Source organism: Bombina bombina, chromosome 2 (assembly GCF_027579735.1).
Source record: "Bombina bombina isolate aBomBom1 chromosome 2, aBomBom1.pri, whole genome shotgun sequence".
Classification (NCBI taxonomy): Eukaryota; Metazoa; Chordata; class Amphibia; order Anura; family Bombinatoridae; genus Bombina; species Bombina bombina.
Genome location: NC_069500.1, coordinates 138,649,330 through 138,674,211, shown reverse-complemented (window position 1 = coordinate 138,674,211; position 24,882 = coordinate 138,649,330). Strand labels below are relative to the sequence as shown.

General features: G+C 39.5%; 1 protein-coding gene across 1 annotated transcript in view; it reads right to left on the bottom strand.

Annotated features, from left to right (window-relative positions):
* Positions 1–1,059: 1,059 nt before the first annotated feature.
* Positions 1,060–24,882, bottom strand: part of NDUFS4 (NADH:ubiquinone oxidoreductase subunit S4) — a 374,588-nt gene continuing 350,765 nt past the window's right edge. Inside the window, exon 5 of the mRNA XM_053701271.1 lies at positions 1,060–1,267. Coding sequence (XP_053557246.1) covers positions 1,164–1,267 — 104 coding nt within the window. The 3' untranslated portion in view covers positions 1,060–1,163. The remainder of the gene's footprint in view (positions 1,268–24,882) is intronic.

Sequence of the window (24,882 nt, the reverse complement as noted above, 5' to 3'; positions counted from 1 at the left end):
AATCAGCACTCCGTATGTTGTGAACAGAAGTGGTATGAGCTCACGGACAAATAATTTGTAATGGTAGAACATAGAATCTGCTTAAAGGGACAGTAAAGTCATTATTAGATACTCATGATTTAGAAAGAGCATACAAGTTTAAACAACTTTCCAATTTACATCTATTATTTAATTTGCTTCTTTCTCAAGTTATTCTTTGCTTAAAGGTTTACCTAGAAAAGCTAAGAACAGCAAAGAACCTAGGTTCTAGCTGTTGATTGGTGGCTATATATATATATATATATATATATATATCCAATTGTTATTGTCTCGCCCATAGTGTTCAGTTAGAAACAAGTAGTGCATTGCTGCTCCTTCAACAAATTATACAAAGAGAATGAAGGAAATTAGACAATAGAAGTAAATTGGAAAGTTGTTTAAAATTGTATGTTCCTAAATCATTAAAGACATTTTTTGGGATTCATGTCCCTTTAAGTGCTGTTTGTATCAATATATACTGTATTCCATGGTTATGTACGATCTACTTTTTGTTTATCGTGTCAGTGTTTATTTTATTTGCACAACATGCTCATATCTATGTAAAGAATCCAAACACATTTACACATTTCTTTTGCTTTGTTTAAATTTGATTGCAACAGGGAGTGGGAGACATGGAAAATAAAAGTCTTTTGTTTCTTCTGGCCTAGGCTTTAGATTTACTGGTAGATTCTAAAATACCTCTTGAGCACACCTGCTGTACTCAGTTTGGGGCAGGTGGGAGCCAGATACAGTGTGGCCAGCCCTTGTTATATATTAAATTAAATGCATCTAGATTAATCTATAGCATTGCAGAGAAGCCGGTATGAAGATGGAATTTAACTTGATGGATTAAAAAAGATTATGAAAATAATTGCACAATGTTGAATACTACAGCTGATTTAAATGTTACTATTACTGGATCCAAGTGCAGCAACTACATAGGAGTTATGAACACTCTAAATCGGCTCTATATATAGATACATTAATCAAAGGCTCAATTTAAAACTTCAAAAACGTTTTAAATAGAAACCACAACATACATTTGTAGTTTAAAGGTCATATTTATTAGGAGGCTAAGAGTTGTATTATACTTGGTCTATAAATATTGCACAGCTGACTTAGCTCACAGTCAGACTTATAACAATTCATTTTGTGGATACTCTTGTTCTCTTGTTCCAAGAAAAGTTTGCTCCATAAGACTTGAATTTTGGTTTTGGAATTCTCTTTTCTTCAATTTCATAACTCCACCCTAAAGAAATAAATGCAATCATTTGGTTAAACAGACAGTTACAAAAGCAATGAAAAAAATACTGAAAAAATAACTGCTGTCTCACATTAAATGCACAAGAAATGCTTAAAACGATTTATGTATGATAAACATGTTGTTATAGAACAAAACAATATTTAGACAGTGAAAGATTAATTTCTTCATTTATGAAGCTACAATATATATCCTGTATTTTAATATAACTCAAGTGGGAATAAAAATGAATAAATAGAAATTTAAAAAGAACTCTTCAGGTTTCATCTCCCGAGTCACCAATTAAATATTCTGTAATATTGATTAACTACCAAAACAAAAAAACCCACATGAAGGTATTAATGGGGGCAGGACAAATGCCTAAATAGAGCAGACTGCAAAACATTCCTTTCAAATGCTGTACACTAATGATCTTTTCCAATAAAAAAACAAACGTGCCTTACAAAGCTATTTAACTGAAGCTACAATTTATCGGATACCATCATAAAACTCAGGTAAAAGGAAGAGTGATCTTACACTTAACTAAAAACTTAAGGAACTGAATTTTTAGAGAACTAATAACAAACTATCTCTATCATGCAGTAACATTTCTAAACTTTATATACATATAGTAATGTCTTATCTGTAACCAGCATGTTAGTTTGTTACGGGGTTGGAGCATTCTTGTAAGAATATCCTTTTGGCTCAGGACCAAAGTTTTCGTTGTCAAATATTCAAACCACTTCCAGATCTTGGAAATGGAATGGCTCTTAAAACAGAAGACTGGGGAACTGGAGAAGTAGTAAACCATTCAGACTCTACAAACATACTCTGAGAACCAGGTTCTCATTTGGCAAGTTGACACAAAAAGGGAGTCGGCTGCTGGTCATTCTTGATCACTAGAGGAAGTTTGATTATTGAAAACACATTACACTAAGATGAATTTCCATGAAAGTAAATGTACATTCATCCCTGATGTATTAGGATTTATACTTGTGGAATACAAAATGATTACCCTTTAGGTTTTGAGTAGGACCTCTCTCTTACAGGTCTGCTGCAAGTTCCTTCAAGATCAAGAACATATGCCATAGCTAACCCCTTTAGATTTAATATGGACCTGGACAACCAAAGGGTAAAGGCTGAGGAACTAGGAAAAGGGCTCTAGTTTCATGAATGCTGATAAGGTAAAGTTTCTGAGGAAACCCTTTGACCTGCCCTATAAGAGTAGTCCAAACTACAACTACCAGAGCATATAGTCCCATAAAGCACCTCAGGTGTATGCTTCACACAAACTATCAAAGCATGCATAATCCTATTTAGCATATCAATTCAATAGAATTAGACCTTGGGGATGAAAAACCTAGCTATAAAACTATCACATGAGTTTTATTCTCTAGCTTAGTTAAAGTTACTATAAAAATCCAAAATGGTGTTGGAAACTATAAAAATAATATAGAATAACCCAAAGTAAGTATGATAACATGCTAAATCCCTGAATTAGAGCTTTAGGACAATACAGTATGGTCCTCAACAACAAAAAAACTGTTCATGCTAAGTTGGCGTTTAATCTTACCTATCAACTCTCATCTATACCTATTAAGCATTATATCTTCTATTCTCCAAAATCTACCTGCCACTCTCCTCTCAACTGGGCCTCCAATATGTATTCGGAATTTCGTATGGGGTATAGTATTCTCGCTTATTGGAATGAGTTTAGGGAGCGTAGGTATACATCCCACTTTTTCATGAAGCGAGCTGAGCGATTAGCTATATCTCCCATGGTGTCAGCCTGTTCATATAACAGTTGGGTATGTATCTCATTTTTTCACTGCGACAGTGACAGTGTCTATCCAATGTCTAAGAATGATTTTCCTAGCCTGAAGGATAACATTATGTGTAAATACTGTAGCACTCTTATTGAGGTCAGGACATTCCAGGAGTAATACCATCTGTGGTGTGAATGTGGCAACAGGAATATTTAGGGTACGCAGCCAGTGATGGATCATTCCCCAGAATTTAGTCAATTTAGGGCAATCCCATATCATGTGTAGCAGATTTGCGTGCGCCTGTGAGCACCTAGGGCATTTCCCCATGAAGTCTCTCTCCCAGTTCCTATATAGCTTAGGCGTAACATATGGAAACTCGAGAATTTTAGTGTGTGATTCTCTAATATCCGTAGATAACGTAGCTTTTCGGACTCTATAGATACTGTTTGTAATCGTGTTGTGGGAATGGGGGTTTCTAGGAGCTCAGACCATTTTTTACTAACATGTTCTAGTGTGTGCTTATTGTCAGAGGCTAGCAATGTCTTATAGATTGGGGAGATAGATGTGCATCCATGTGTGTATAGATTGCTTAAATTATAAATTCCATTGTTTACCCTAGGGAAATACTCCGAATTGACCAATCTAGTGAAATAGTGTTTCGCCGCAAAATGATGTGTTCGTGGTAACTTATAGGCTATTTGGAGATGTGCAAATGTGCAGATAGTTTGCCCATTTCCCTCTAGTAGTTTAAACACCCTGTCTATTCCCAAAGATTTCCAGATCCTAAACATCTGTGTAGTCATTAGTATTTTTGTTTTTTATGTACTACTGTACTGTAATTTGTGTGAAAAGAATTATAAAGTGAGGTTTATAATACTTTTCACACAAATTACAATACATTTGGACTTACAAACGTGCTCCCTGAACGGAACTCGTTCTTAAGTAGGGAACTTACTGTACTATAATTTACTGATCCATATGAAACATTCTTAAAAGATTTTGCATTTGAAATTAATAAAAAAAAAAACAAAAGACAAGTAAAAGCTCTTTATATTTATATTACAGCTAACAGTAGTATCTGTTTTGTTCTACCTACTGATATTAATTGTCTAACAGTTTTTCATTATGCTTATTTGCTGATAATGCTACAGTATCTCACAAAAAAGAGTACACCCCTCATACTTTTGTAAATATTTTATTATATCTTTTCATGTGACAAAACTGAAGAAATGACACTTTGTTACAATGTAAAGTAGTGAGTGTACAGCCTGTACAACAGTGTAAGTTTGCTGCCCCCTCAAAATAACTCAACACACAGCCAATAATGTCTAAACGGTTGGCAACAAAAACAAAATTTATGCTTACCTGATAAATTTATTTCTCTTGTGGTGTATCCAGTCCACGGGTTCATCCATTACTTGTGGGACATTCTCCTTCCCAACAGGAAGTTGCAAGAGGACACCCACAGCAGAGCTGTCTATATAGCTCCTCCCCTAACTGCCACTCCCAGTCATTCGACCGAAGACAAGCAAGAAAAAAAGGAGAAACTATAGGGTGCCGTGGTGACTGTAGTTTAAAAATAAAAAACACCTGCCTTAAAGTTACAGGGCGTGCCGTGGACTGGATACACCACAAGAGAAAGAAATTTATCAGGTAAGCATAAATTTAGTTTTCTCTTGTAAGGTGTATCCAGTCCACGGGTTCATCCATTACTTGTGGGATACCAATACCAAAGCTTTAGGACACGGATGAAGGGAGGGACAAGGCAGGAACTTAAACGGAAGGCACCACTGCCTGCAAGACCTTTCTCCCAAAAATAGCCTCCGAGGAAGCAAAAGTATCAAATTTGTAGAATTTAGAAAAAGTATGAAGCGAAGACCAACTCGTTGCCTTACAAATCTGTTCAACAGAGGCCTCATTTTTAAAAGCCCGTGTGGAAGCTACTGCTCTAGTGGAATGAGCTGTAATTCTTTCAGGAGGCTGCTGGCCAGCAGTCTCATAAGCTAAACGGATTATGCTTCTCAGCCAAAAAGAAAGAGAAGATGCCGAAGCCTTTTGGCCTCTCCTCTGTCCAGAGTAGACAACAAACAATGCAGATGTTTGACGAAAATCCTTAGTAGCTTGTAAATAAAACTTTAAGGCACACAACACATCAAGATTGTGTAATAGACGTTCCTTCTTTGAAGAAGGATTAGGACACAGTGACGGAACAACAATCTCCTGATTGATATTCTTATTAGATACCACCTTAGGAAGAAACCCAGGTTTGGTATGCAAAACTACCTTATCTGCATGGAAGATCAGATAAGGGGAATCACATTGTAATGCAGATAACTCTGAAAATCTTCGAGCCGAATAGATAGCTACCAAAAGCAGAACTTTCCAAGATAAAAGCTTGATATCTATGGAATGCAGAGGTACAAACGGAACCCCTTGAAGAACTTAATTTAAACTCCATGGCGGAGCAACAGGTTTAAACACAGGCTTGATTCTAACTAAAGCCTGACAAAACGCCTGAACGTCTGGAACATCTGCCAGACGCTTGTGCAGAAGAATAGACAGAGCGGAAATCTGTCCCTTTAAGGAACTAGCTGAGAATCCCTTCTCCAATCCTTCTTGGAGAAAGGATAATATCCTAGGAATCCTGACCTTACTCCATATGAGTAACCCTTGGATTCACACCAATGAAGATATTTACACCATATCTTATGATAGATTTTCCTGGTGACAGGCTTTCGAGCCTGAATTAAGGTATCAATGACCGACTCGTATAAACCATGTTTTGATGAAATCAAGTGTTCAATCTCCAAGCAGTCAGGCGCAGAGAAATTAGATTTGGATGTTTGAATGGACCTTGGAGAAGAAGGTCCTGCCTCAGTGGCAGAGTCCATGGTGGAAAGGATGACATGTCCACCAGATCTGCATACCAAGTCCTGTGTGGCCACGCAGGTGTTATCAAAATCACAGATGCCCTCTCCTGCTTGATCTTGGCAATCAGACAAGGGAGGAGAGGAAATGGTGGGAATACATAAGTCAGGCTGAAGGACCAGGGCACTGCTAGAGCATCTATCAGCGCTGCCTGGGGATCCCTTGACCTGGACCCGTAACAAGGAAGCTTGGCGTTCTGACGAGACGCCATCAGATCCAGTTCTGATTTGCCCCATAGTTGAATCAGCTGGGCAAATACCTCCGGATGGAGCTCCCACTCCCCCGGATGAAAAGTCTGCCGACTTAGAAAATCCGCCTCCCAGTTCTCTACTCCTGGGATATGGATAGCTGAGAGATGGCAAGAGTGAACCTCTGCCCATAGAATTATCTTTGAAACCGTCAACATTGCCATGGGGCTTCTTGTTCCCCCCTGATGGTTGATATAGGCTACAGTCGTGATATTGTCCGACTGAAATCTGATGAACCTGACCGCAGCTAGTTGAGGCCAAGCCTGAAGAGCATTGAATATCGCTCTCAGTTCCAGAATGTTTATCGGAAGGAGGGCTTCCTCCTGAGTCCACGAACCCTGAGCCTTCAGGGAGTTCCAGACTGCGCCCCAGCCCAGAAGGCTGGCATCTGTCGTCACTATAGTCCACTCTGGCCTGCGGAAACTCATTCCCCTGGACAGATGGAGCCAAGATAACCACCAGAGAAGAGAATCCCTGGTCTCTTGATCCAGATTTAGCAGAGGGGACAAATCTGTGTAGTCCCCATTCCACTGATTGAGCATGCAAAGTTGCAATGGTCTGAGATGTAGGCGGGCAAACGGAACTATGTCCATTGCCGCTACCATTAGGCCGATTACTTCCATATACTGAGCCACTGACGGCCGAGAAGTGGAATGAAGAGCACGGCAGGAAGTTAGAAGCTTTGATAACCTGACCTCTATCAGAAAAATTTTCATTTCTACTGAATCTATCAGTGTTCCTAGGAAGGAAACTCTTGTGACAGGGGAGAGAGAACTCTTTTCTTCGTTCACCTTCCACCCGTGAGACCTCAGAAAGGCCAGAACAATGTCCGTATGGGACTTGGCGATTTGAAAAGTTGACGCCTGTATCAGAATGTCGTCTAGGTAAGGAGCCACCGCTATGCCCCGTGGCCTTAGAACCGCCAGTAGGGACCCTAGAACCTTCGTAAAGATTATTGGTGCCGTGGCTAACCCGAAGGGAAGAGCCACAAACTGGTAATGCCTGTCTAAGAAGGCGAACCCGAGGAACTGAAGATGATCTCTGTGAATGTGGAGATAAGCATCCTTTAAGTCCACGGTAGTCATATATTGACCCTCCTGGATCATAGGGAGGATGGTTCGGATAGTCTGCATCTTGAAGGATGGGACCCTGAGAAATTTGTTTAGGATCTTGAGATCCAAGATTGGACTGAAAGTTCCCTCTTTTTTGGGAACTATAAACAGATTTGAATAGAAGCCCTGCCCCTGTTCCTCCCTTGGAACTGGGTGGATCACTCCCATAACCAGTAGGTCTTGAACACAACGTAAGAATGCCTCTCTCTTTATCTGGTTTACAGATAATTGTGAGAGATGAAATCTCCCCTTTGGAGATGAAGCTTTGAAGTCCAGAATATATCCCTAGGAAACAATCTCTAATGCCCAGGGATCCTGGACATCTCTTGCCCAAGCCTGGGCGAAGAGAGAAAGTCTGCCCCCTATTAGATCTGGTCCCAGATCGGGGGCTACTGCTTCATGCTGTCTTAGAGGCGGCAGCAGCAGGTTTTTTGGCCTGCTTCCTCTTGTTCCAAAGCCTGGTTCGGTCTCCAGACTGGTTTGGACTGGGCAAAATTTCCCTCTTGTTTTGCATTAGAGGAAGCTGAAGCTGCCAAATATACCAACTGACATTCGTAGCACCTGCTGTGTCCGTAATACACACACACATATATATATATATATATATATATATATATATCATATGAACAATGCCTTCATGTCATACCCCTGTTACGGCTTAAGCACAACACTCCCCTCCTCAATAATACTTCCGTTAGACAGAACAAAAATCACACATGTAGTAAGGTCATTGCACTTACTTCCTCCAAATGATGCATACTGCCAGTCCTGGGGATATATGTCCACACTCGTCTGTTTAACGGCCAACCCTTGACCGGTTTCCGTAGCGGTAATCCCTATGGCACTGTAGCGCGTGTGTGTGTGAGAAAGGCTTCTACCTTCTTCCGGGTTCTGGCTAAGTTGGCGTGTGACGTATGTCCAGGGGGAGGGGAGGAGTGCGGGTGAGCTGGGGGAATACTCCGCTTGCGTCCCAAGATGCCGTTCTTCTCGGGAGACACGTTGTACCGCTGGATATCAAAGGAGGTTCATCTGTGCCTTGCTCATGTCCTCAGCATAACCAACCAAATAATGAAGCAGCAGGCTTTATTGGGCAATAAAATTACATGGAAATAAACGGGTTAACAACTTCAAACCCTTCAGGCAACAACAAAGTGGATGGTGGTACTACATGTACCCTAACGCTGACGCGTTTCGGCTACGATTACGGCAATAGCCGAAACGCGTCAGCATTAGGGTACATGTAGTACCACCATCCACTTTGTTGTTGCCTGAAGGGTTTGAAGTTGTTAACCCGTTTATTTCCATGTAATTTTATTGCCCAATAAAGGATCGTATAATTGTTCATGCTGGTTCCTGCTGCTTCATTATTTGGTTGGTGAAGCTGAAGCTGCGCCACTCTTGAAGTTTCGAAATGAACAAAATTATTCTGTTTGGTCCCAAATTTATTTGACCTATCCTGAGGAAGGGCGTGACCTTTTCCTCCAGTAATATTAGAAATGATCTCCTTCAGGTCCGGCCCAAATAGGGTCTGTCCTTTGAAGGGGATGTTAAGAAGCTTAGACTTTGAAGTAACGTCTGCTGACCAGGACTTAAGCCATAGCGCCCTGCACGCCAGAATGGCAAAACCAGAATTCTTAGCCGTTAGTTTGGTTAGATAAAAAACGGCATCAGAAACAAAGGAATTAGCTAACTTGAGAGCTTTAATCCTGTCTAAAATATCATCTAACGGGGTCTCCACCTGTAGAGCCTCCTCAAGAGACTCGAACCAAAAAGCCGCTGCAGCAGTAACTGGGGCAATGCATGCAAGAGGCTGGAGAATAAAACCTTGATGGATAAAAATTTTCTTAAGGAGACCCTCCAATTTTTTATCCATAGGATCTAAGAAAGCACAACTGTCCTCGACGGGGATAGTTGTACGCTTAGCTAGGGTAGAAACAGCACCCTCCACCTTAGGGACTGTCTGTCACGAGTCCCGAATAGCGACATCTATGGGAAACATCTTTTTAAAAGCAGGAGGGGGAGAGAACGGAACACCTGGTCTATCCCATTCCTTAGTAATAATTTCCAAAAACCTCTTAGGGACTGGAAAAACATCAGTGTAAACAGGCACTGCAAAGTATTTGTCCATTTTACACAATTTTTCTGGAACTACAATGGGGTCACAGTCATCCAGAGTCGCTAAAACCTCCCTGAGCAATAAGCGGAGGTGTTCAAGCTTAAATTTAAAGGCTGTCATTTCAGAATCGGACTGAAGTAACGTTTTCCCTGAATCTGAAATCTCACCCTCAGACAGCAACTCCCTTGCCACGGCTTCGGAGCATTGTGAGGGTATATCGGACATAGCTACTAAAGCGTCAGAAAGCTCTGTATTTGTTCTAGCCCCAGAGCTGTCTCGCTTTCCTTGTAACCCTGGCAGTTTGGACAATACCTCTGTGAGGGTATTAGTCATAACTGCCGCCATGTCTTGTAAGGTAAACGCATTGGAGGCGCTAGATGTACTTGGCGTCACTTGAGCGGAAGTTATAGGTTCTGACACGTGGGGAGAGCTAGATGGCATAACCTCCCTTTTCTAATACAACTAAAGAAGTTGCAAAAAAATTTTACACATGAATAGCACTCTCTTCCCTAAATTGTTGAATTATAAACGTATGTTGTGGTTACTATCTACGTAAAAGAAAGACGCATTAAAACAAACTTTATTAATAATGGATTAAAAATTGGGCTCACTTAAAAACCCTAGAAAACTAGTAGTTGTTAAGAATAATACCATCTGGATTATACCAGATCTAATGGAAGTTGCAATAAGAATGTCAGATAGATATAATTTTGGTTAACTCTGGGTACTGATACCGTGTATATTGTGATTGAACATAATGTGAAGGTACTCACAATAGGACCTGTATATAGTCCTTATTAAGCACTTGTGAGAAATGAGTATAATACTCAGTTATTTATGTTTGTCACTTAGAATGTCAAGTTAAATATCATCAAGGTACATATATAGTCATTATGAGGATAGTTCAATAATAACGAGCTATATGACTTATCAGTTGTCATCAAATTATGATTAGGTTGTAGAAAAGATAGATGATAATTTGTTCAGGATAATGCTACTATATAATGGTTATGATTAAATATCAGTTTCTACATATTCTCTGTAAGACCACTATAGGGTTAGGGTCGAGTCTAGTATTTTACTGTTTATATTTAAATCTCACGTGTAGAGTATCATAAAAAATCCTGTAGATAATAATTATAGAGTAATTCAGAAGTATGTTCTGTAGCTCTTGATGTTTTAATATTTGCTTGAGCTAAATAGTAAATCAGTTCTCTGTGACCTCTTTGGAGCAACCTAGTAAAGGGTTAACCCTAACTGGCATACAGGATTGTTATATCCTCTCTGATTTGTGAGGGATAATATTAAATAAGTGTGTTATATTAGCTTAGTAGCATCCTGTTAGAGAGCCATCTAGAGGTAAAAACATAATTTATGTAAGAACTTACCTGATAAATTCATTTCTTTCATATTAACAAGAGTCCATGAGCTAGTGACGTATGGGATATACATTCCTACCAGGAGGGGCAAAGTTTCCCAAACCTTAAAATGCCTATAAATACACCCCTCACCACACCCACAAATCAGTTTAACGAATAGCCAAGAAGTGGGTGATAAGAAAAAAAGTGCGAAGCATATAAAATAAGGAATTGGAATAATTGTGCTTTATACAAAAAAATCATAACCACCACAAAAAAGGGTGGGCCTCATGGACTCTTGTTAATATGAAAGAAATGAATTTATCAGGTAAGTTCTTACATAAATTATGTTTTCTTTCATGTAATTAACAAGAGTCCATGAGCTAGTGACGTATGGGATAATGACTACCCAAGATGTGGATCTTTCCACACAAGAGTCACTAGAGAGGGAGGGATAAAATAAAGACAGCCAATTCCTGCTGAAAATAATCCACACCCAAAATAAAGTTTAACAAAAAACATAAGCAGAAGATTCAAACTGAAACCGCTGCCTGAAGAACTTTTCTACCAAAAACTGCTTCAGAAGAAGAAAATACATCAAAATGGTAGAATTTAGTAAAAGTATGCAAAGAGGACCAAGTTGCTGCTTTGCAGATCTGGTCAACCGAAGCTTCATTCCTAAACGCCCAGGAAGTAGAAACTGACCTAGTAGAATGAGCTGTAATTCTTTGAGGCGGAATTTTACCCGACTCAACATAGGCAAGATGAAATAAAGATTTCAACCAAGATGCCAAAGAAATGGCAGAAGCTTTCTGGCCTTTCCTAGAACCGGAAAAGATAACAAATAGACTAGAAGTCTTACGGAAAGATTTCGTAGCTTCAACATAATATTTCAAAGCTCTAACAACATCCAAAGAATGCAATGATTTCTCCTTAGAATTCTTAGGATTAGGACATAATGAAGGAACCACAATTTCTCTACTAATGTTGTTGGAATTCACAACTTTAGGTAAAAATTCAAAAGAAGTTCGCAACACCGCCTTATCCTGATGAAAAATCAGAAAAGGAGACTCACACGAAAGAGCAGATAATTCAGAAACTCTTCTAGCAGAAGAGATGGCCAAAAGGAACAAAACTTTCCAAGAAAGTAATTTAATGTCCAATGAATGCATAGGTTCAAACGGAGGAGCTTGAAGAGCTCCCAAAACCAAATTCAAACTCCATGGAGGAGAAATTGACTTAATGACAGGTTTTATACGAACCAAAGCTTGTACAAAACAATGAATATCAGGAAGAATAGCAATCTTTCTGTGAAAAAGAACAGAAAGAGCGATATTTGTCCTTTCAAAGAACTCGCGGACAAACCCTTATCTAAACCATCCTGAAGAAACTGTAAAATTCTCGGTATTCTAAAAGAATGCCAAGAAAAATGATGAGAAAGACACCAAGAAATATAAGACTTCCAGACTCTATAATATATCTCTCGAGATACAGATTTACGAGCCTGTAACATAGTATTAATCACGGAGTCAGAGAAACCTCTATGACCAAGAATCAAGCGTTCAATCTCCATACCTTTAAATTTAAGGATTTCAGATCCGGATGGAAAAAAAGGACCTTGAGACAGAAGGTCTGGTCTTAACGGAAGAGTCCATGGTTGGCAAGATGCCATCCGGACAAGATCCGCATACCAAAACCTGTGAGGCCATGCCGGAGCTATTAGCAGAACAAACGAGCATTCCCTCAGAATCTTGGAGATTACTCTTGGAAGAAGAACTAGAGGCGGAAAGATATAGGCAGGATGATACTTCCAAGGAAGTGATAATGCATCCACTGCCTCCGCCTGAGGATCCCGGGATCTGGACAGATACCTGGGAAGTTTCTTGTTTAGATGAGAGGCCATCAGATCTATCTCTGGGAGCCCCCACATTTGAACAATCTGAAGAAATACCTCTGGGTGAAGAGACCATTCGCCCGGATGCAACGTTTGGCGACTGAGATAATCCGCTTCCCAATTGTCTACACCTGGGATATGAACCGCAGAGATTAGACAGGAGCTGGATTCCGCCCAAACCAAAATTCGAGATACTTCTTTCATAGCCAGAGGACTGTGAGTCCCTCCTTGATCATTGATGTATGCCACAGTTGTGACATTGTCTGTCTGAAAACAAATGAACGATTCTCTCTTCAGAAGAGGCCAAAACTGAAGAGCTCTGAAAACTGCACGGAGTTCCAAGATATTGATCGGTAATCTCACCTCCTGAGATTCCCAAACTCCTTGTGCCGTCAGAGATCCCCACACAGCTCCCCAACCTGTGAGACTTGCATCTGTTGAAATTACAGTCCAGGTCGGAAGAACAAAAGAAGCCCCCTGAATTAAACGATGGTGATCTGTCCACCACGTTAGAGAGTGCCGAACAATCGGTTTTTAAAGATATTAATTGATATATCTTCGTGTAATCCCTGCACCATTGGTTCAGCATACAGAGCTGAAGAGGGTCGCATGTGAAAACGAGCAAAGGGGATCGCGTCCGATGCAGCAGTCATAAGACCTAGAATTTCCATGCATAAGGCTACCGAAGGGAATGATTGAGACTGAAGGTTTCGACAGGCTGTAATCAATTTTAGACGTCTCTTGTCTGTTAAAGACAAAGTCATGGACACTGAATCTATCTGGAAACCCAGAAAGGTTACCCTTGTTTGAGGAATCAAAGAACTTTTTGGTAAATTGATCCTCCAACCATGATCTTGAAGAAACAACACAAGTCGATTCGTATGAGACTCTGCTAAATGTAAAGACGGAGCAAGTACCAAGATATCGTCCAAATAAGGAAATACCACAATACCCTGTTCTCTGATTACAGACAGAAGGGCACCGAGAATCTTTGTGAAAATTCTTGGAGCTGTAGCAAGGCCAAACGGTAGAGCCACAAATTGGTAATGCTTGTCTAGAAAAGAGAATCTCAGGAACTGATAATGATCTGGATGAATCGGAATATGCAGATATGCATCCTGTAAATCTATTGTGGACATATAATTCCCTTGCTGAACAAAAGGCAATATAGTCCTTACAGTTACCATCTTGAACGTTGGTATCCTTACATAACGATTCAATAATTTTAGATCCAGAACTGGTCTGAAGGAATTCTCCTTCTTTGGTACAATGAAGAGATTTGAATAAAACCCCATCCCCTGTTCCGGAACTGGAACTGGCATAATTACTCCAGCCAACTCTAGATCTGAAACACAATTCAGAAATGCTTGAGCTTTCACTGGATTTACTGGGACATGGGAAAGAAAAAATCTCTTTGCAGGAGGTCTCATCTTGAAACCAATTCTGTACCCTTCTGAAACAATGTTCTGAATCCAAAGATTGTGAACAGAACTGATCCAAATTTCTTTGAAAAAACGTAACCTGCCCCCTACCAGCTGAACTGGAATGAGGGCCGTACCTTCATGTGAACTTAGAAGCAGGCTTTGCCTTTCTAGCAGGCTTGGATTTATTCCAGACTGGAGATGGTTTCCAAACTGAAACTGCTCCTGAGGACGAAGGATCAGGCTTTTGTTCTTTGTTGAAACGAAAGGAACGAAAACGATTGTTAGCCCTGTTTTTACCTTTAGACTTTTTATCCTGTGGTAAAAAAGTTCCTTTCCCACCAGTAACAGTTGAAATAATAGAATCCAACTGAGAACCAAATAATTTGTTTCCCTGGAAAGAAATGGAAAGTAGAGTTGATTTAGAAGCCATATCAGCATTCCAAGTCTTAAGCCATAAAGCTCTTCTGGCTAAGATAGCCAGAGGACATAAATCTAACATCAACTCTAATAATATCAAAAATGGCATCACAGATGAAATTATTAGCATGCTGGGAGAAGAATAATAATATCATGAGAATCACGATTTGTTACTTGTTGCGCTAGAGTTTCCAACCAAAAAGTTGAAGCTGCAGCAACATCAGCCAATGATATAGCAGGTCTAAGAAGATTACCTGAACATAGATAAGCTTTTCTTAGAAAAGATTCAATTTTTCTATCTAAAGGATCCTTAAACGAGGTACCATCTGATGTAGGAATGGTAGTACGTTTAGCAAGGGTAGAAATAGCCCCATCAACTTTAGAGATTTTGTCCCAAAATTCTAATCTGTCAGGCGGAACAGGATATAATTGCTTAAAACGTTTAGAAGGAGTAAATGAATTACCCAATCTATCCCATTCCTTAGCAATTACTGCAGAAATAGCATTAGGAACAGGAAAGACTTCTGGAATAACCGCAGGAGCTTTAAAAACCTTATCCAAACGTATAGAATTAGTATCAAGAGGACTAGAATCCTCTATTTCTAAAGCAATTAGTACTTCTTTAAGTAAAGAGCGAATAAATTCCATCTTAAATAAATATGAAGATTTATCAGCATCAATCTCTGAGACAGAATCCTCTGAACCAGAAGAGTCCAAAGAATCAGAATGATGGTGTTCATTTAAAAATTCATCTGTAGAGAGAGAAGATTTAAAAGACTTTTTACGTTTACTAGAAGGAGAAATAACAGACAAAGCCTTCTTTATGGATTCAGAAACAAAATCTCTTATGTTATCAGGAACATTCTGCACCTTAGATGTTGAGGGAACTGCAACAGGCAATGGTACATCACTAAAGGAAATATTATCTGCATTAACAAGTTTGTCATGACATTTAATACAAACAACAGCTGGAGGAATAGCTACCAAAAGTTTACAGCAGATACACTTAGCTTTGGTAGATCCAGCAGGCAGAGGTTTTCCTGTAGTATCTTCTGGCTCAGATGCAACGTGAGACATCTTGCAATATGTAAGAGAAAAAACAACATATAAAGCAAAATAGATCAAATTCCTTATAAGACAGTTTCAGGAATGGGAAAAAAATGCCAAACATCAAGCTTCTAGCAACCAGAAGCAAATGAAAAATGAGACTGAAATAATGTGGAGACAAAAACGACGCCCATATTTTTTGGCGCCAAATAAGACGCCCACATTATTTGGCGCCTAAATGCTTTTGGCGCCAAAAATGACGCCACATCCGGAACGCCGACATTTTTGGCGCAAAATAACGTCAAAAAAATGACGCAACTTCCGGCGACACGTATGACGCCGGAAACGAAATGAATTTTTGCGCCAAAAAAGTCCGCGCCAAGAATGACGCAATAAAATGAAGCATTTTCAGCCCCCGCGAGCCTAACAGCCCACAGGGAAAAAGTCAAATTTTTGAGGTAAGAAAAATATGATAATTAAAGCATAATCCCAAATATGAAACTGACTGTCTGGAAATAAGGAAAGTTGAACATTCTGAGTCAAGGCAAATAAATGTTTGAATACATATATTTAGAACTTTATAAATAAAGTGCCCAACCATAGCTTAGAGTGTCACAGAAAATAAGACTTACTTACCCCAGGACACTCATCTACATGTTTGTAGAAAGCCAAACCAGTACTGAAAACGAGAATCAGTAGAGGAAATGGTAAATATAAGAGTATATCGTCGATCTGAAAAGGGAGGTAAGAGATGAATCTCTACGACCGATAACAGAGAACCTTATGAAATAGACCCCGTAGAAGGAGATCACTGCATTCAATAGGCAATACTCTCCTCACATCCCTCTGACATTCACTGCACGCTGAGAGGAAAACCGGGCTCCAACTTGCTGCGGAGCGCATATCAACGTAGAATCTAGCACAAACTTACTTCACCACCTCCCTTGGAGGCAAAGTTTGTAAAACTGATTTGTGGGTGTGGTGAGGGGTGTATTTATAGGCATTTTAAGGTTTGGGAAACTTTGCCCCTCCTGGTAGGAATGTATATCCCATACGTCACTAGCTCATGGACTCTTGTTAATTACATGAAAGAAATCATGTTGTGGATAATGATAGATGCACTTAATAATTGTTTGTTCTTGACATAATTCGCAAGAATGTACTTGTCTATAAAACAAAAAATTGTTTCTTTGTTTAGTTAAAGTACATTAATTATTATTTAGTATAAGGTTATTAGAACAAATAACTGAATGCCTCATGCATTAATTATATATCAACGGTGAAGCTTTGGTCAGTCATAATTCACCTAAGAGCAACATTTATTATTAATAAGGCCAAGCCGATACGATTAGAAGACCTACCCTCTATACCAATAGGAGTGCCATCACACCCCCCCCCTTATTTCTTGATAACCTCCCTTTTGTCAGTCTGAGAAACCTCTGGTGATAAATCTTTAAATGCCATAATATGGTCTTTATAAGTTATAGAAATTTCAGTACATTTGGTACACATTCTTAGAGGGGGTTCCACAATGGCTTCTAAACATATTGAACAAGGAGTTTCCTCTATGTCAGACATGTTTAACAGACTAGTAATGAGACCAGCAAGCTTGGAAAACACTTTAATAAATGTGAAACAGCAATTAAACAAAAACGGTACTGTGCCTTTAAGAGAAAAAAACTCACATAAACTGCAAAACAGTGTTAAAAAGTAGTAAACTCTTTTACAGTGTGTATAAGGGACTAAAGCAGCATTGCACCCACTTGCAAATGGATGATTAACCCTTTAGGCCCCAAACCGGATTTGAAAAACGTTAATAAACAGTTAAACACCTTGCCACAGCTCTGCTGTGGCTCCTACCCTCAAATACGATTTAGGGAAGAAATAAGCCCTCTATAGTGGTCCTCAGATGCCAGAGGACTCCTTTAGGGAAGCTGGATGTCTCAGTCTGAATATGAACTGCGCATCTAGAGCATGAAAATAGGCCCCTCCCACCATGCACTCGATGTCAGAGGGCCTTAAGAAAATACTCCTAGGAGTATCTGACTAGCCATGTGGAAACTAGGCCCCAAAAAATGATTTATCACCCTCAGAGAAAAAACGTTCTTTCTATATAACATGTAAACGTTTTGTCACTAAGAAATATGAGTATTAACATGAATATTACCCTTTTTTGTAAGCATGATCCCAGTCGTTAAATCACTGCATTAGGCTTACCTCAATTATAGACAAGAAAAATATGTACGATATAAAATCATACAATAGGGTGCGCTATATTGATATACAAAATATGTGCAAATAAATGTAAGTGAAGTGGATGGTGCAATAGGTATAAAAATCGTTCAAAATGTATATAGGATGTCCTATTACAAGAGTGTACCTAAGGAACTGTATAGTTCTGGAAAAATAGATAAATAACTTTACATAAACAATGGTGTATGTTTCACAAAAAAATTTTCATCCCCTAAAAAATGTACAATATAAATCGAGTGATACAGTGTTATTTCTATTGAAAATAGATAGAATATAATAAAATAAAATATTATATTATTAGAAAATATATGAAAAACAATACAAACGATTTCACTTATAGTGCAGAGTCATTGATAGATAGATGCAATTGTTGAAGTCAATAAATCTGGAAGGCTGCTCCACTCCAAACCGGTGGTAAGTCGGTAGAACTGAAAAAATAGAAAGCAAAGAGAGAGAGCGCCTGATGGTGTAATATCGTCAAGATCAAGAATGGTACAGGTATAAAAAATCTCTGCCAAATGGATACTCACAAAGAGCTTGGCACTCGCAAGTAGTGCATATAGGCGGGCTGACCTTTATACAGCAGTCAGTACACTGAATCTATGGTGGTCGTATCAGAAATCTGTAGTGATAGAAACAGAAACACAAAAGACCAATAGTGCAATATCGTCTGAAACCGAAATGGGCACAGCAAAGGGTACAGGGTCAGCAAGGTGTATACTCACAATGGAGTTGGCACTCCCAAGTAGTGCATTAAGGCAGGCTGACCTTCATACAGCAGTCAGCGCGCTGATAGTTAATAGCTGTAATTGGTGGCTGTAGCTGTTATCGGTTTAGGCTTGTCCTCTGCTCACCGGCGTGTGTGCTGAATACTCAGCTATAGCTGGGCTGTTAGCTGTAGAAAATAGATCCTCAAGGTATGCCGTGAACACACCCAAATATGCACCTGCGGCTCGTCACAGGCCTCAAAAAACAAGGTGCATATAAAATGGTAAGCCACTAACCTTGTTTTTTGAGGCCTGTGACGAGCCGCAGGTGCATATTTGGGTGTGTTCACGGCATACCTTGAGGATCTATTTTCTACAGCTAACAGCCCAGCTATAGCTGAGTATTCAGCACACACGCCGGTGAGCAGAGGACAAGCCTAAACCGATAACAGCTACAGCCACCAATTACAGCTATTAACTATCAGCGCGCTGACTGCTGTATGAAGGTCAGCCTGCCTTAATGCACTACTTGGGAGTGCCAACTCCATTGTGAGTATACACCTTGCTGACCCTGTACCCTTTGCTGTGCCCATTTCGGTTTCAGACGATATTGCACTATTGGTCTTTTGTGTTTCTGTTTCTATCACTACAGATTTCTGATACAACCACCATAGATTCAGTGTACTGACTGCTGTATAAAGGTCAGCCCGCCTATATGCACTACTTGCGAGTGCCAAGCTCTTTGTGAGTATCCATTTGGCAGAGATTTTTTATACCTGTACCATTCTTGATCTTGACGATATTACACCATCAGGCGCTCTCTCTCTTTGCTTTCTATTACCTCAATTATACAAGGCTCTGTCAGCATTTTCTAGATCTTATCATCTCTCTAGAAATAAATATACTGAACATACCTCAAAGCAGGTAATCTGCAGACCGTTCCCCGAACTGAAGTCTTTCCCATACTCTTCAGTTATGCGTGAGAACAGCAATGGACCTTAGTTACAAACCGCTAAGATCATCAACCTCCAGGCAGATTCTTCTTCTAATTTCTGCCTGGGAGTAAAACAGTACGACACCGGTACCGTTTAAAAATAACAAACTCTTGATTGAAGGTAAAAACTACACTAAGTCACCACATATCTCTTATACTTCCTATCTTGTCAAAAGTTGCAAGAGAATGACTGGGGGTGGCAGTTAGGGGAGGAGCTATATAGACAGCTCTGCTGTGGGTGTCCTCTTGCAACTTCCTGTTGGGAAGGAGAATATCCCACAAGTAATGGATGAACCCGTGGACTGGATACACCTTACAAGAGAAAGTAAGTACACCCCTAAGTGGAAATGTCCAAATTGGGCCCAATTAGCTATTTTCCCTCCCCGGTGTCATGTGACTCGTTAGTGTTACAAGGTCTCAGGTGTGACTGGGGAGCAGGTGTGTAAAATTTGGTGTTATTGCTCTCACACTCTAATACTGGTCACTGGAAGTTCACCATAGCACCTCATGGCAAAGAACTGAGGATCTGAAAAAAAGAATTGTTGCTTTACATAAAGATGGCCTAGGCTATAAGAAGATTGCCAAGACCCTGAAACTGAGCTGCAGCACGGTGGGCAAGACCATACAGCGGTTTCACAGGACAGGTTCCACTCAGAACAGGCCTCGCCATGGTCGACCAAAGAAGTTGAGTGCACGTGCTCAGCGCCATATCCAAAGGTTGTCTTTGGGAAATAGATATATGAGTGCTGTCCGCATTGCTGCAGAGGCTGAAGGGGTGGGGGGGGGGGGTCAGCCTGTTAGTGCTCAAAACATACGCCGCACACTGCATCAAATTGGTCTGCATGGCTGTCGTCCTGGAAGGATGACTCTTCTAAAGATCACGTGCATATAAAGAGGATGAAAACTTTCACTCACTTGTTTTTCTGTTAACTCCGGATTACAGCCGTTGCTTCTATAGCTGAAATTAAGTGCAGCACCTGAATAGATCCCTGGTGCTCAGTTACCCAGAAAATACTACAGAATCATAGTTGAAAAGGCAACAATCACTGCTTGGAATTTGGTGCGCATAAAACTTCACATTTATTAGATTAAGTAGTTAAAAACTCACGATACACCAGACATGCTACAGAGAAGTGTAGGTACAAACACAGCCGGTGTCTACATCATCTGACGCATTTCACGTTGTTCTGGTGCTTTCTCAAAGATAGCCTGGGGTAGGTCAGCTATCTGGCTTTTACACTCTGGTACATATACGCCCATCTACGCATGTTAGCCAATAGGCTAATAGTAGGGCTGACACACCTACCCCCAGGCTATATAGTGTAGTTTACCATATACAAGCATAATAAAAACAAACAATGTTTACTTAATTCTATATACACAATCTAAGTTAAAAACATATGTCATACTATGTGTCAGAACAACAATAAAACATAGTAGCAAATAACAGAACATATCGAAATCGGGATTTCCTGCTATACTTAGTAGCTGTCTCCCAAAAGTAACCAATCTGCCTTAGACATAAAAATAGGGCACCCTCTTTAAATTAGCTCAAATTGTTATCTTTAGGAATAGAATATTACTGCAGACCGCTATAAACACCTGTCAATGAACACTATTCTTGGACCAACAGAATTTACCCTTTACATGAAATACAAAAGAATAGTGAAAACCTAATATTGATTATACGAATTCTAGTGATTCATGTAGGAATGTTGACACCCTTATTATCAAGGGTTTAACCATATTATTGGAAGCCAACAGGCATATCATCAGAAATAATACGTCTTATTATCCGACAGCCAATCAGAGGAAAAAGAATACAAGGTACCAAATATACCTTAGCCTATACCTGATATTATTTACCGGGTGATGTCCACATGGAGATTTTATTATACAGGTGACCCTCGTTTTACAACGGTTCAATTTACACTGTTTCAGAATAACAACCTTTTTTTCCAGTCATGTGACTGCTATTGAAAAGCATTGAGAAGCAGTGCATTTATTAAAATAGCCAGTAGGTGGAGCTGTCCGCTTGTGTTGCAGCAAAGCCAAGCAAGCTGAAATTAATCAGTTTAACTAGATCTGAGCTATCGAGCAGATTTCAAAGGAACAAGATCTTCCTGTCTATAAATCAGTCCAGATTGGAATGCATAGAAAGAACTGTTTGCATAAAAATGCAAGTGAAGTCTGTGTTTTGTGATTATTTTATTAGGTTTATAATGCTGTTTAGCAAATGTTTTTGTTCATTTAACTTAGTTTAATTATATATTCTGTGTTGTGTGGTTATTTTATTAGGTTTATAATGCTGTTTAGCATTTAAAGTCTTCATTTCAAAGCTTTAAAAATAATGTATTAGGTGTTACTTATGACAATTTTGAGAGGGGCCTGGAGGGATCTCCCTCACTTCCCTTTGACTTACATTATAAACTGGGTTTCAATTTACGGTTTTGATTTACAACCATTCCTTCTGGAACCTAACCCCGGCATAAACTGAGGGTTACCTGTATATGTATATATATATATATATATATATATATATATATATATATATATATATATATATATATATATATATAATCTATATCCCATCTCAGATTTATACCTTGAGATTCTTTGGCATTTAATTTAAAAATCCATTGGACTTCTTTGTCCAAAAGTCTTTTGAATCAATCACCTCCTCTTATCTGGAATGGGATAAAGTCTATAGCCTGAAACTGTAGTGCCCCTTTACCTTCCTTGTGTTTAACAAAGTGTTTTGCTACAGGTGTCTTAGGGGTACAGCCTGTATATTGTTTTTTACAGACTTTACAAGTGATAAAATATATCACATATTTGGAGCAACAGTTTAGTCTGTATTTTAGAATATACTTTTCTCCTTTGGCTGTTGAGGTAAAGCTATCCCCTACAATTACATAGGGACAAGTCATACAGGGGTGTTTCCCACACTTGAAGAAGCCTTTCCTCGAGAGCCAAGTTTCAGATCCCAGTTTTTGAGAGCTGTAAAAATAGTTAACCCCTTCAGTGCCTATAGTGGGCGCTCTTTTTGAAACATACATATTAATATTTCTGTCCGAGGACTGGATTCTGATTTGCTTATCAGTTGAAGAAGGCAGCTACGTAATGGTGGGGGGGAGTTCGGCATCCATATTTACCGGGTATTAGAGTAGTTAGCGACGCTGATTAGGACAGAAGCAAGGCGGCAAGGCAGGAGGGGTATAGTGTAGGCGGACCTCCGTTTTTTTATTTTCAATATCAAAACATGTTAAAGTGTTGACTGTCCCTTTAAGACAGAAAGAGCAGATATTTGTCCTTTCAAAGTATTTGCAGACAAACATTTATCCAAACCATCCTGAAGAAACTGTAGAATCCTAGGAATTCTAAAAGAATGCCAAGAATAATCATGAGTGGAACACCATGAAATATATGTTTTCCAAACCCTATGATAAATCGTCTTTGAAACAGACTTACGAACCTGTATCAGAGTGTTAATTACTGAGTCAGAGAAACCTCTATGACTAAGAACTAAGCGTTCAATTTCCATGCCTTCAAATTTAGAGATTTGAGATCCTGATGGAAAACTGGGCCTTGATACAGAAGGTCTGGTCTTATAGAAAGTGACCAAGGCTGGCAACTGGACATTCGGACAAGGTCTGCATACCAAAACCTGTGAGGCCATGCTGGTGCTATCAGAAACACATAAGATTGTTCCATTATGATCATGGAGATCACCCTTGGAAGAAGAACCAGAGGTGGAAAAATGTAAGCAGGTTGGTAAAACCAGGGAACTGCTAGAGCATCAATCATTTCCGCATGAGGATCCCTGGACCTGAAATGGTATCTGGGAAGTTTCTTGTCCAGACGAGACGCCATCAGATCTATTGTGCCCTTGCGCCAAAAATGACGCAATGCAATGACGCAACCCGCGCCACAGCAGGCGCGATTTTGCACCAAAAATATTTGCACCAAAAATGACCCAATAAAATGATGCAATTTGCGTCATTGTGAGCCTAATTTTAAAAAACAAGCTCCATGTTAGCAGCTAACCGGAACCCCAGGTAAGAAAAAAAATACCTAAATTCTCCCATAAACATAACTTCCAATCTGAAACTGTGTGACTGCAAAGGGAAATATTAATAGACCCAACTCATGGATAAAATATGCAGTATACATTAAAAACTTTATAATATAAAGTGCCTTCCATAGCTGAGAGTGTCTTAAAAATTATATATACTTACCAGAAGGCACCAATCCACATATATAGACAGCCAAACCAGTACTGAAACTTATCAGCAGAGGTAATAGTAGAGGAGAATAATGACGATCTGTAAAGGGAGGCAGCAGATGAATCCCTGCGACCGAATTTACAGAGAGCCCTAGAATAGATTTCCCATAGGCAAAATTAAGGTATCATCAAGGCAATACTCCCTTAACATCCCTCAGACAAACACTGTACTGGGCTTCAATATGTTTAAAAGCGCCTTTCACAGAAGAAATCAAGCACATCATGCTTCACCACCTCCTAAGGAGGCCAAGTTTGTAAAACTGAGGTATGAGTGAGGTGAGAGGTGTATTTATAGGCATTTGAGGTTTGGGAAACTTTGCCCCCTCCTGGTAGGAATGTATATCCCATATGTCACTAGCTCATGGACTCTTGCCACCTATATGAAAGAAACAAAGTTTGCAAAAAAGATGTAACTGACACTAAACTGAAACATGCTCCAAAATTAGCATGTACTTGTTGTCAGCTGACAGAGAGCAATAGGTTAAAATTATGCCTCTAGATACATCCTTAGCGATTAGCAGAAAAAAATATAGTCCAACATTCAGCCAAGTGTAAACACCTCCTCCTAAGAGCAAACATCTTGGGTCCCCTGAATAACCTGGATTATAACAGTCAAGTATTAACTTGCATTACCATTAAAATGTATAGTAATATACTGCATATAAATGCAAGTATTGCAAGCTCCAATAAATAAATAAAAATGCTGTGTATGAAGCAAATGCGCTTATCTGATAGCTAAATTACCTGGAGGGGGAGGATAGGTAAAATATGGGATGCTGAAAGCAAAGGGTAACTGTCTAGCCAACAAATAGGATGTTAAGTTGTATGTTTCTCTTCTGGCCCACTACAAAGAGAACAGGCTTTGCTGGTGAATGTTACTAAAGACTGAAGATTAAGGGGAAGTGGAAGGGATTAACAGCTCTGGTATCTTGGGGTATAATTTGTTACTGCCTCCTAATGGTCAGGAGGGAAATTCCATTATGACTTGTGGACTTTCAACATCTAATGAAAGAAAAAAAGAAATTCAATGTCCCAGACCATTAACCAGGACCGTCTTTAACACAGGGCAAAAGGG